Raw genomic sequence first — 12,500 nt, 5'->3', positions numbered from 1 at the left:
GGCTACCCTACATGGCCACCCTGTCTGGCCACCCTTGCCACTTCCGCTCTGTTTAGCTACCCGTACCTGGCCACCTCGTCAGGCCACCCCTACTTCCTCCACTCTGCCAAGCTACCCCTGTTTACTCCACCCTGCCTGGCCACCTCTTCTTCCTCCACCCTGCCTGGCCACCCCTACTTCCTCCACCCTGCCTGGCCACCCCTACTTCCTCCACCCTGCCTGGCCACCCCCGCTTCCTCCACCTTGCCTGGCCACCCCTGCTTCCTCCACCCTGCCTGACCACCCCTGCTTCCTCCACCCTGCCTGACCACCCATGCTTCCTCCACCCTGCCTGACCACCCCTGCTTCCTCCACCCTGCCTGGCCACCCCTGCTTCCTCCACCCTGCCTGGCCACCCCTGCTTCCTCCACCCTGCCTGGCCACCCCTTCTTCCTCCACCAGGTTTGGTTTCGTCTCCTACACTTCCTAAGTTTCATTGGGAAATACGCTAAACCTCACGCTATTTGTGCATTAGCCATTGTTTGATTCCCTCGTGTGTGTGTGTGTGTGTGTGTGTGTGTGTGTGTGTGTGTGTGTGTGTGTGTGTGTGTGTGTGTGTGTGTGTGTGTGTGTGTGTGTGTGTGTGTGTGTGTGTTCAAGCATATTCCAGGGGGCTGGAGGTGTAATATCCCTCTTCCCCTTACGACAAACAGTAACAATTAAACGCCCCTACTGAGTTCTGAACAGCACAATACTTGTTATACACGCTCTGGAGTTATTGATCAGAAATAATCAATTATATATTTCTGGAGGATGCGCTTCTGGGACATAAATTTGAGAAATGAAAAGTATTTTTTTATTTGTATTTTAAACCCCTATCAATATTCATATCAGTGCGAATAAATAAAGGGGATGTAAATAGTGTGCTGATAATATCTAGCCTAGACAGGACTCGCAGCAATGGTTTTAAGTTGGAAAAATTCAGATTCAGGAGGGATATAGGAAAGTACTGGTTTGGTAATAGAGTTGTGGATGAGTGGAACAAACTCCCAAGTACCGTTATAGAGGCCAGAACGTTGTGTAGCTTTAAAAATAGGTTGGATAAATACATGAGTAGATGTGGGTGGGTGTGAGTTAGACCTGATAGCTTGTGCTAACGGGTCGGTTGCCGTGTTCCTCCCTTGAGTCAATGTGACCTGACCTGACTAGGTTGGGTGCATTGGCTTAAGCCGGTAGGGACTTGGACCTGCCTCGCATGGGCCAGTAGGCCTTCTGCAGTGTTCCTTCGTTCTTATGTTCTTATGAAATGCTTTGCATACAAAGGGGCTTTCTATACATACCAGTTACATATCAGTTCATATCAATTACTCTACTGTACTTTATAGAAATGCAGTTTTGAAGTCCTTCAGAAGTAACTTCATCTGTTCTAGTTATCGCATGACCATCCATCTGAGCCTCGGTGGAGGGTGAGGACCATCCATCTGAGCCTCAGTGGAGGGTGAGATCTATGTCTCTCCACCACTTATCCCTTCAATTTACGAGAACAAGAGATCGTTGCTTTTAAACACCCACATTCCGAACTCAACTCCAGCAATGTCGGAAGGAAACCTTTGAAGCTCCCGTAGCTGATAAGCTCTTAATGGAATACCTGAATATATCCTCATTTCCCCCACTGAAGTCTCCCAGCTCAAGCCGACAGATTTCAACACGTTGCATGAACCCCCATCCTGCGTGATGGTACATGACCGCCACACACAGTATTCAATCGTTCCCAGTGTATAACCAGTATAATATTGAATAGGGCAGCTGCAAAACACTGCTGATGTATCCAATTTGGCGAAGATACAGAAAAATAGAAGACTGTAATGGCGTTCAGCTTCACGTGTATCTGTAGGTATCGTATATAATTTTGAACTTTTACAATGGTTATGTATAGTAATTTACGGAGAATTTAACTTTAGTAACCTAGTAAAGTGAAGTAATACGACTTATTTTTCATCTGGAGTCCTCTTGTTATATGTTTATATATTTATTTTAACATAGGAATATATAAATGCTGTCATATTCTCAATATGACTAAGACTCGTATCAGGGAACACTTGTTCAGTTTCCTGACGAACCTACCTAACCTAACCCAAAAATTATACAAAATTATGAGTCTTAACAGTTCAAGAAATTGCTATTATAACAATATGAGAAATCACTACCCTTCCTTACAGTAGATTTATTCATAAATAAATAAAAATCACAATATCGTGACTGGAACAATACACAAATAACCCGGAAATAGGAGAGAGGAGCTTACCACGATGTTTCGGTCCGACTTGGACCATTTACAAAGTCTTTGATTCTCTTCTTAAATTGTTTTACATTAAGACTTGTCTTGACATGATAAAGAATCCTTTTCCATATCTTTATCAGAGTGTAATAAGTGCTCGAGTCCTTGCCACCTGCTGTGGATACTACTGTGTTCGCTTCAACTAATACCATACTGGCTTTGGTTCCTTACCGTCACAAAATTTACTGCAAAATATTCCGGGCACTGGTTGATAAGTGTGTACATATAGTTGAGTTTCAGCTGCTCTGCAATATCTGCAACAGTAAACGCATGTTACTAAAAGTAGAAGGTATAACGAAACTGACAGTGAAAGAACACTTAGATGTCCTGAGAGTCCTAATTATGTCCTTTCTCGCAGTTAACTTACTTCACAAGTTTCATGCTTGGTGAGAAGTGTTGTACTTATCCCTAAAACTGTATGGTGTTTGCTTCCACTACCTCCTCGTCTCAGAATCGACTTTCTGGCGTCTTTCCCTCCTTCCATACCTCACTCTCCCCCTCCCTCTCTCTTTCCCCCCTCCCTCTTGGAGCCGCGGGGTGGTAAAAATTTATCGACACTATTGACCTAGTGATCCCCAGCCGAGTCGCTCAGCCCTGATGATGGTTTTGGTAACACTGGCATTGTGTGTGGTCTTACTGCCGAGGCTGTGATTTAGCTCTAACACAGATATTAGTAAAATATTTATATTCTCTCTCTCTCTTTCATTTTCTAAGATATGTCCTCCTATCTGCAGTCTGCCCCTACTTTCCTATATCCTGCAAGGCGCATCTCTCTCCCGCATCAACCATTCCATTTGTGCCGACAGCTCTGGTAGTGGTGTCAGTGGGCGACGCTGCCAGGTCCCAGAGAGTGGTGGTTGCTGGGATGGAAGAGCAAGGCTCACACCTCAGCCTTCGTTCCTCTCAGCCTTACTTCGTGTACCAAGAGTCGCTCAATGTCACCGGCCTCTTGGGCAAGACTGCCGTCCTCAACTGCCGAGTTAAAAACATCGGCAACAATACGGTGAGCAACTTTAACAGAGGTTCTATTTTTTTTAGATTTTAACTATTGTTTAGTGTATTATTTTGTTGCATTGTTTATTGGAAACTAGTTTTAGTGTATCTTTTTGATGTATTTTATAGATTTTTTGCCGCCGAAGCGGCACGTTTATTGTACAACCTATATACATCACTTAGATTGTAGCTCATAGGCTTATAGCAAACAATAGGCCTAAGAACTAGGCCGAGAAAAACGATTAACGAGAGTAAATCTAGTTACACATTAACAAGTTATATTTTATTGCAAGCAAATTTGGTATAATTGTTAATATTTCAGGTTTCTTATTTCACTAATAAAATCTCTCGACAAAAAAATAGTTAAAAAACATAAGAGCAACAGAGAGAACAAAGTACGAACGCCAAAGAACACATGAACACCAACAAAGAGAAACAAGAACACATGAGACATTAACAACAACACCAGCAAATAGAATATACGGAAAATGTGCGAGGAGGAACGAGAGAAGGAAGATATCAGAGAAAGATTGAGGAAGACATTATTTTTTTCTTCATTCAATGAAGGAAGGAAGTTGTAAAAGACTCGGCTGAAAAGGCGATTCTCAGACTACAAATCGCTCTGACCCCTCGTTTCCTGGGCATTTGGTTCTCGACTATCACGAGAGAGAGAGAGAGAGAGAGAGAGAGAGAGAGAGAGAGAGAGAGAGAGATAGAGAGATTAACCTTCAGAGGGCTCTCTCTATCTCTTTCTCTCTCTCGCAAACACACACACATATATTATTAATATATATATATATATATATACATACATGCTACTTGCATATTTACTATACTACCATTATGCCAAGAATACTAAGAATGAACACTCGCTCCTCGCCTCCCCACAGACACTAATTAAATTTATGATGACAAAGAGACGAATCTGATTTGCATGCACCCCTCTGTGTCTGGTGCTTGTGACAGGCATCATAACTGTTGACACATGACCGGTGCTGCTCCTTGTTCGACAGGGGTCGCTTGACAGGTCCAGTTAGTTTCGAACGTGTCAATAATTGACTGTAACACCAGGTGCCAGTGAAAGGTAACGCTGTCACACTCCGACAGAGTGGAAATGGATGTTAGCTTTATATATATATATATAATTATATATATAATATATATATATATATATATATATATATATATATATATATATATATATATATATATATATATATATATATATATATATATATATAGTGCTAAACCCGTGTGAGTCATTTCAGAGCAAGGTTTAATAGAAGCTCAATCTTTGTCGGCTAATCGCGGCTCAGGGTCTGAGCAGATCGGCTAACTGGTGTGTCTGGATATCTTCATAGGTATTATCCTGCTCACACTCCAACAGCACGTCAAATCACAAAAGCTAATTGCTTCCACTTCTAACTATATGCTGATTAACTAACACGCTTCACCATAGTCAACCAAGCAGATAAACTCAATATTTTCCAAACTTTCACTAAATAATCGACAAAAACTTTGTAAATAATAAGGCACGGCTCAAAACAATGGAGAAATTGCTTAGCAGCGTCGAGAAAAAAAATCGAAATTATTTAAAATCCATTTCGTACGCTGCTTGTAAACTGCGTAACGGAAGTCTTTCTTCTTTTTTTCTTTCTGAAGGAAGCTTATTAAGTTCCTTATATATTGTCCTTAATTTTGTGTGTGATTATATTTATTGTATGGCAGTATAAGATGTTACTGTAGGCGGATTGTATGAAAGCGAATATAATTAATATACTAATCCTACGGGTTTAGCGCTCCCCATGATTATAATAATGTAATTAATAAACTAACATAATTTAAAATGTTTCCATCATTTTCAGTGGGACATTTAATAACTTTTTTAGCCTATTTACAATTAAATCAATGTGGGAATGACTATTTCCTTACATCAGTATAAAATTTTTTAATTAGGATTATTACTCATTAAATTCTTAATACCACTAACATAAAAATTACAATTTTTGGACATTGAAAAATCCATGAATTCATCAATGAACAGGTGCCTCCTCAACAGTAAATAAATAAATATAAATAATATATATATATATATATATATATATATATATATATATATATATATATATATATATATATATATAATTTTTATATATATATATATATATATATATATAATGTTTATTTATATCTTAAGGGTGATAACCTTGCTCACGATCCTTCATATTCTACATTATATCGTGAATAACACTGAAAAGCGATCTTTGGTGGGTCAGCCGGGTCATTTGCCGTGATAAATGCTGCAAAATGAATCTGAATTACAGAGCATTGTTTGGGGGATTAATAGTACCAATGAATAATAATGAAGAATGTCTGGTGTCTCTTGAATGAGAGAGAGAGAGAGAGAGAGAGAGAGAGAGAGAGAGAGAGAGAGAATGAGAATCCCACTTAGAGGTTTTCGGAAAAGGAAGGAGACATTGGGTTTTGAGAAGTACATATGAAGTTTACCTAGATGGCGTGGGAGAATACACAGGAAAATTTATTACCATGGTTTAATGCACTCCATTGAAATACAGCTTTTAGTGTGACAGTTGTCTTTTATGTGGGATGGGTGCTGCCTTCTTTCCAAGAGAAAAGGAAAGGAAAGCAAGTATCGCTCTATTACAGAATTTGGGAGATTGTGGCACGAGCATGATGTGGGTGTATGAATGTAGTCGATTTGTGATTTAAAATAGGATCGTGGGTATTGTGATGTGGATTGATTTTGAAGCACATAGTGTGAGGGTTGATAACGTCTTGCGTGTGGTGGTTCAGTGATCTACCCTAATATGAAATGCTTCACTTGTGTGTCGAAAATGCGAGCGATGTTTTTCTTAATATAGCGGTTTTTTTTTCTGTCGGTGTATAGCAGGTTTACGTAGCCGTTGTATCCGATGTGGTTTTTTTGTCGGGTATCGCTCTTTGACATTACAGCTTACATAGTGAGTGTCCGTGGTTCGATCTCCGATAAGGGTGAAAACGTTGGGCATGTTTCCTTATACTTGCTGCCCCTGTTCACATAACAGTATGTATGTACCTGGGTGTAAGCCGACTGGTTTCGGTTGCATCTCGGAGGGTGGTAGTATACCTTAGGTAGGGCTGGGCCTTAAAATGAGCTGAGGAAAGATAGCAGTCCTTAGCCTGTAAAACTGACTTGTTTGGAAAAAACCAAACTGCAAATACACCTAGAGTGTAGAGTTTTTTTTAATTAGATTGCGTTTCCTCCGAGACATGATAAAGCATTATTAAATTCAGTAATATCAATGTATTATTTAATTTATTCTCTGCAGACCCTTTATAATTATCAATTCCAGGGATGTAATTTATATTTTCTTGTATGACGATGGAGAAGAAATAAATGTTGATGGGAGAGCACATTTCCTGCTCATTATCATTATGCAATCCTGACCTGGTTTTATATGTTTGTCTTAAAAAAAAACATGTTTTATTACGTGTGTTTTATATTGCTCTGAGGTGTTGTAGCTACCGACTAAGCACGTCGGTTTAATCCCTTTGCTGTGCTGGTTCTTCTGGTGTTGTTATTGCGATGTTATTGCTTTTGCCGTGGAATTGTCATCTGTACTTGCTCTGGATGTGTGGTCATTGCTGTTTTGTTGTTGAACTGCTGCCTTTACTTGTTTTGAGTGTGTGTTTTTGTTGCGAGGATGTTATTTGTGTTTCTACTGGAGGGGGATGGGGTAAGAGTGATAGATATTTGCCGTGGGTCTGTGACTTCAGTCAGTTGCTGTGGGGTTGGTAAAGTTGGATGCTGTGGGGTTGGTAAAGTTGGATGCTGTGGGGTTGGTAAAGTTGCATGCTGTGGGGTTGGTAAAGTTAGATGCTGTGGGGTTGGTAAAGTTGGATGTTGTGGGGTTGGTAAAGTTGGATGCTGTGGGGTTGGTAAAGTTGCATGCTGTGGGGTTGGTAAAGTTAGATGCTGTGGGGTTGGTAAAGTTGGATGTTGTGGGGTTGGTAAAGTTGGATGCTGTGGGGTTGGTAAAGTTGGATGCTGTAGGGTTGGTAAAGTTGCATGCTGTGGGGTTGGTAAAGTTGCATGCTGTGGGGTTGGTAAAGTTGCATGCTGTGGGGTTGGTAAAGTTGCATGCTGTGGGGTTGGTAAAGTTGCATGCTGTGGGGTTGGTAAAGTTGGATGCTGTGGGGTTGGTAAAGTTGCATGCTGTGGGGTTGGTAAAGTTGGATGTTGTAGGGTTGGTAAAGTTGCATGCTGTGGGGTTGGTAAAGTTGTATGCTGTGGGGTTGGTAAAGTTGCATGCTGTGGGGTTGGTAAAGTTGGATGCTGTGGGGTTGGTAAAGTTGGATGTTGTAGGGTTGGTAAAGTTGCATGCTGTGGGGTTGGTAAAGTTGCATGCTGTGGGGTTGGTAAAGTTGCATGCTGTGGGGTTGGTAAAGTTGCATGCTGTGGGGTTGGTAAAGTTGCATGCTGTGGGGTTGGTAAAGTTGCATGCTGTGGGGTTGGTAAAGTTGCATGCTGTGAGGTTGGTAAAGTTGCATGCTGTGAGGTTGGTAAAGTTGCATGCTGTGAGGTTGCTTAGGATAAGTTAGTTAAGATTCTTCAGGGAACAGGACAAGTGTTATTGACGCGCGGGTCTCGTATGATGATCCGCCACTGGAGCTTTTGGTTATCTGACCGAGGCCTTCCGCTGGCTTACAGGTCCACCCCTTTAAAATAATAATGGTTATAATTATAATCATTTATGTGGGGTTGCTAACTTTACTTGATGTGGAGCAGCAGTAGTTACGTGCTTTGGGTGGCTATATTTTATTGTTGTCCATCTGTGGCTCCTAAAATTGCTGTTTGTGAATTGCAAATATTTTTACTTGCTGTGTTGGTTAGTGTATAAGTTTTAAACGAGAGTCTGACTACCGTATTTTCCGGCATATAAGGCGCATGAGCATATGAGACATATAAGACACTGTTACCAAGCAATTGTAACGTAATGTTAGTAAACAACTGCTAAAACGTAACCCAAAACCGACCCTTGACCCTGACCATATAAGGCGCAGGGTGAATTCCAACCCATTTTCTGTAAAAAAAAACGCGCCTTATATGCCGGAAAATACGGTACATCAAACCTGTACACTAGTAAAGGATAGTTTAAACTATAAAGCGGAGATTAAACTTTGTGAACATACAGAGACAGGCAAACGCCTCTCACTGTATATAACCTGTGTTACTCAGAGTATAATTACTTTCCATTGAGTAGTTTTATTTTTTCATACGAAAACGTTTATTTTATGTAAACTGCTTCATAACCAACAACATCAGCTGATGAAAGAATAATAAAAAATGTAGATTAACAATACGAACAGTCTGTGTTAAGGTATATATTATAAAAAAAACTTTTGTCCTAACTTCTGAAAAGCTTTCCTTATATTGAGAGACTCTTAGCTGGAATTCTCTTTACTACCTCTCATCTCTTTCCATATTTTTTCCTCTTTTAATTCTGTCGATGTTTATTATCCTCGTTTTCTCTGCTCCGCAGCTCGTTTTCTTTTTCTTCGTTGCCGATTTCGTTTTAAGTATGACTTAGATATTTAATTTCCTTGTGGAATTTACATTTTTACTCGTCCAATCTGTGTGTCTCACGCATTCCTTGCACATTCTAGGTTTGGATGTATTTATGCAGATAAAGATAACGTTCCCCCCATTTTCTTTTGTTTTACAGGTTACTTATTGCTGTATATCTCTAAATGTAAGTACAGTGGATCCCCGGTGTTTGAACTTAATTGGTTCCTAGGTGGTGTTCGAACTGCAAAAGTTCGATGTCCGAAACAGTATTTCCCAGGCTTAAGTCATCAGCCTCATACACTGGAAGATGAACTGACTCTTCCAAAAGTCTCTGGGAGTTAGATTGGTGTCAGAGGTCACTGCTAGCTAGCTGGCCCAGTGGCTAATGCGACGGTCTGGGGTTGTTAGAGACTGATCGCGGGTTTAAACCCCACCCGTCTTATGGTTTGCAGTCGTGTCATTACGATTTCGTGAGTCACTGGAAAGCACTTTTGAAAGAGGCCTTTAGTGGATTTTTTTGTTTGTTTTGTTTTTTTACAACTAAATTTTAAACATGTCAACACTCTCGGTCTCCAGAAAAATCCTTCGAAGACCTGGTCAATTTTTTCTGAACAAAATTGTTCGTTCTTTTGCTTGTTCGAGGCCTGGTACGTTCGAACACCGAAGTTTCACTGTATTGTACATTGAGATATTTATATATTCTATGTAATTATATTGATATACAGAGGGGTGCAGCATTAATGATCCACGAGCAGTTGATAGCCCTTATATCTGGCGACCAGTAATAGTTTAGCCATCAACCAAAATGAATCGGGTTCAATTCCCAAGCCGAAGCAAGCGTAGAAGTCTTCAAGAGTGAACCGGACAAATATCTCCACCAAAGTGTCAGAACAACTAGGCTATGATGGATATGCAACCAACGGGTCACCGGCAGCAACAGCCTGGTTGACCAGGCACTCGCCAGACTAAGTCTGGCCTAGCGCCAGTCTCTGGTAGTAGAAAAATATCTCGAAAACTCAAGGTAAATTTCTTTGAACCTGTTGCCTCTGTTCAACAACAGTTAACATGTACCAAGATGTTAATCGACTGTTGTGGGTGGCACAGTTAGGGGTGGTAGTATACCACCTTAGACAGAACTGTTAGTATACCTTAGAGCTGGTAGTACATTTTAAAGCTGGTATACTACCTACTTTATCTTCCATACACTACCTTAGCGCTGGAAATGAGCCAAGGAAGGATAGCATCATATAGTCTATAAAACCAACTGCGTACATGAAAGTGGAACACAAAGATTTGCTCCGAGAGGAAAAAGAGCAACAGTGAAATAAATAATTATATAAAAATCCAAGATGGTAAGGATAATTTAATTATTTATTACTAAGTAATATTAATAAGGTTACATTCTGGTATGTTTGTCTTGATTGAAAATAAACTAACATGTAACTTTTGCATAGTTTTATTTGACCGTATCTTGACCGTGTCTATTATATATATATATATATATATATATATATATATATATATATATATATATATATATATATATATATATATATATATATTTGTCGTGCCGAATAGATGAAATTGGTCAATTAGCAAGAACTCTTTTAAAATTAAGTCCTTTCTAAAATTTTCTATTATATGTTTAAAGATACATTTTTTTCATTTATGTTAATGTAAAAATTTATTTTTTACCAAAAGAAACTTAGAAAACTTACTTAACCTTATTATAATAAGTGCAATTTAATTTAGCCTAATCCAACTAAATATATTTAAGTTTACATTACTTTAATAATAAACAATCATAACGAAATATATTTTTTTCATTAGGTTCAGAATGATTTTTTCGAAATCACTGCATACACAAATTTTCGCTTGCCAAAACAGCGTTGCTGTTCAAGTCAAAGTCGCAAGTTTTACCTCTTCGGTAATTATATATATATGTACATATTATATATATATATATATATATATATATATATATATATATATATATATATATATATATATATATATATATATATATATATATATGCACACACACACACACAAAGAATCTATGAATCACCCATTTTTTCCTGCTTTTAGGTGTCTTGGATCCGACACAGAGACATTCACCTGCTGACGGTGGGTGGTTTCACCTACACCTCAGACGCCCGGGTGTCGGCTCGACACGTCGACGGCTCTGAGGACTGGCTCCTGCTAGTACACTACTTGCAGGAGAGAGATGCTGGCCAGTACGAGTGCCAGATCTCCACCACGCCTCCACACAGTCACTTTGTACACCTCACTGTTGTGGGTTAGTGTTTACGGTTTCAGTAGACCCCATTTGTACTACTACTATTTCTCTTTCTCTCTCTCTCTCTCTCTCTCTCACACTGCCCTCTACCTGAAGGAGAGCCCAAGTGTTAATTGACATTTCAGAGTTCATATAGGAAGTTACATTTCTCTATGATAGCCCAGGTTAACTATCTCTCACTGAATATTTACAAAACCTTTTACTATGTGTGTTTAGTTGTTGAGAAGCTCGAAAGGTTTTCCCTTATGTTTAGAAAACGTTTTATCGTGTGCTGAAGGGAGCCCAGAGGATGTTTACCATCTCAAAGAAGCCCAGATGATGTTTACCATCTTGGTGTGTGTATCTCCAGAGCCTGAGACGGTGATCGAGGGACCGGCGGAAGTTTACATCAACACTGGGAGTCGCTTAGCTCTCACCTGCAGCGTTCTATACAGCCCCGAACCCCCTGCTTTTATTTTCTGGTACCATAACGACAAGGCGAGTCTTTCTGTGTATGTGTCTACCTGCATTATTATAATCAAAACTAAGCGCTAAACGCTAAACCCTTTGTGGGCCTTTAGATAAGAGATAAATACATATCTTTCTCATTTTTTTTAATACTGGTCAAGAATTCTATCATAAATATAATTTTCTCGTCCTTAGCTTGTCTCTTACGAGAGAGGTCGTGGGGAGGTGGTGGTGTCTACTGAAGGCGGGGGAGGAGGCGGAGTGGTGGAGGCTTGGACGGAAGTAGGAGTCGTCAGCAGTTCGCACCTACTGGTGCAGGTGGTGCAGCAGAGGCACTCCGGCGTGTACAGGTGTTCCCCCGCCAACTCCCGAAGCAAGCACGTCACTGTCCATGTTATTGCTGGTAAGACGACGTGATGTTTGGGGGATATTGACACAAATGGAGAACAGGAATTTTTCAGAGATGGTTCTCGCTTGTTATTCAGGCTGCTGCACTGCTTATTGATACAGTTTCAAAGGCTATTTATACAGATGTACACAGCCTCTGTGAAACGTCTCTCTTCAGTGTCTTTACACAGACTGTTGCACAGACTTATTCCAGTAGCTCAGTGGATGTAACTGGCGCTTCCTCCTTCTCTATCCCATTCCTGCAGTCTACCGTTCTCTATGTAAAGAAATATTTTACAGCGTCTTATCTACATATTCCAGCTCTCTCACTTCAGGGACTAGCACTCTGGCAAACCACAGAACTTTCTCAATTTTCCTTGTATACTTGATGAGATGAGGACTCCATGGAGGGGCTGCGTACTCTAAACTTACGTGTTAGTTACCGCTTGTCAAAGGCATGATGTGTGTGTGTACTCACCTATTTGTGG

General features: G+C 40.0%; 1 protein-coding gene and 1 long non-coding RNA gene across 2 annotated transcripts in view; one reads left to right on the top strand and one right to left on the bottom strand.

Annotated features, from left to right (window-relative positions):
* LOC138853991 (uncharacterized) overlaps positions 1–12,500 on the bottom strand; it is a 168,828-nt gene that overhangs the window by 56,731 nt on the left and 99,597 nt on the right. The window lies entirely within an intron of this gene.
* LOC128694895 (interference hedgehog) overlaps positions 1–12,500 on the top strand; it is a 61,431-nt gene that overhangs the window by 41,913 nt on the left and 7,018 nt on the right. Inside the window, exons 3-6 of the mRNA XM_053785252.2 lie at positions 3,124–3,320; positions 10,968–11,178; positions 11,528–11,655; positions 11,821–12,028. Coding sequence (XP_053641227.1) covers positions 3,124–3,320; positions 10,968–11,178; positions 11,528–11,655; positions 11,821–12,028 — 744 coding nt within the window. The remainder of the gene's footprint in view (positions 1–3,123; positions 3,321–10,967; positions 11,179–11,527; positions 11,656–11,820; positions 12,029–12,500) is intronic.

Source organism: Cherax quadricarinatus, chromosome 45 (genome assembly GCF_038502225.1).
Source record: "Cherax quadricarinatus isolate ZL_2023a chromosome 45, ASM3850222v1, whole genome shotgun sequence".
NCBI classification, from domain to species: Eukaryota; Metazoa; Arthropoda; class Malacostraca; order Decapoda; family Parastacidae; genus Cherax; species Cherax quadricarinatus.
The sequence above is the reverse complement of the archived record's forward strand: the minus strand, read 5'-3'. Positions and strand labels throughout refer to the sequence as shown.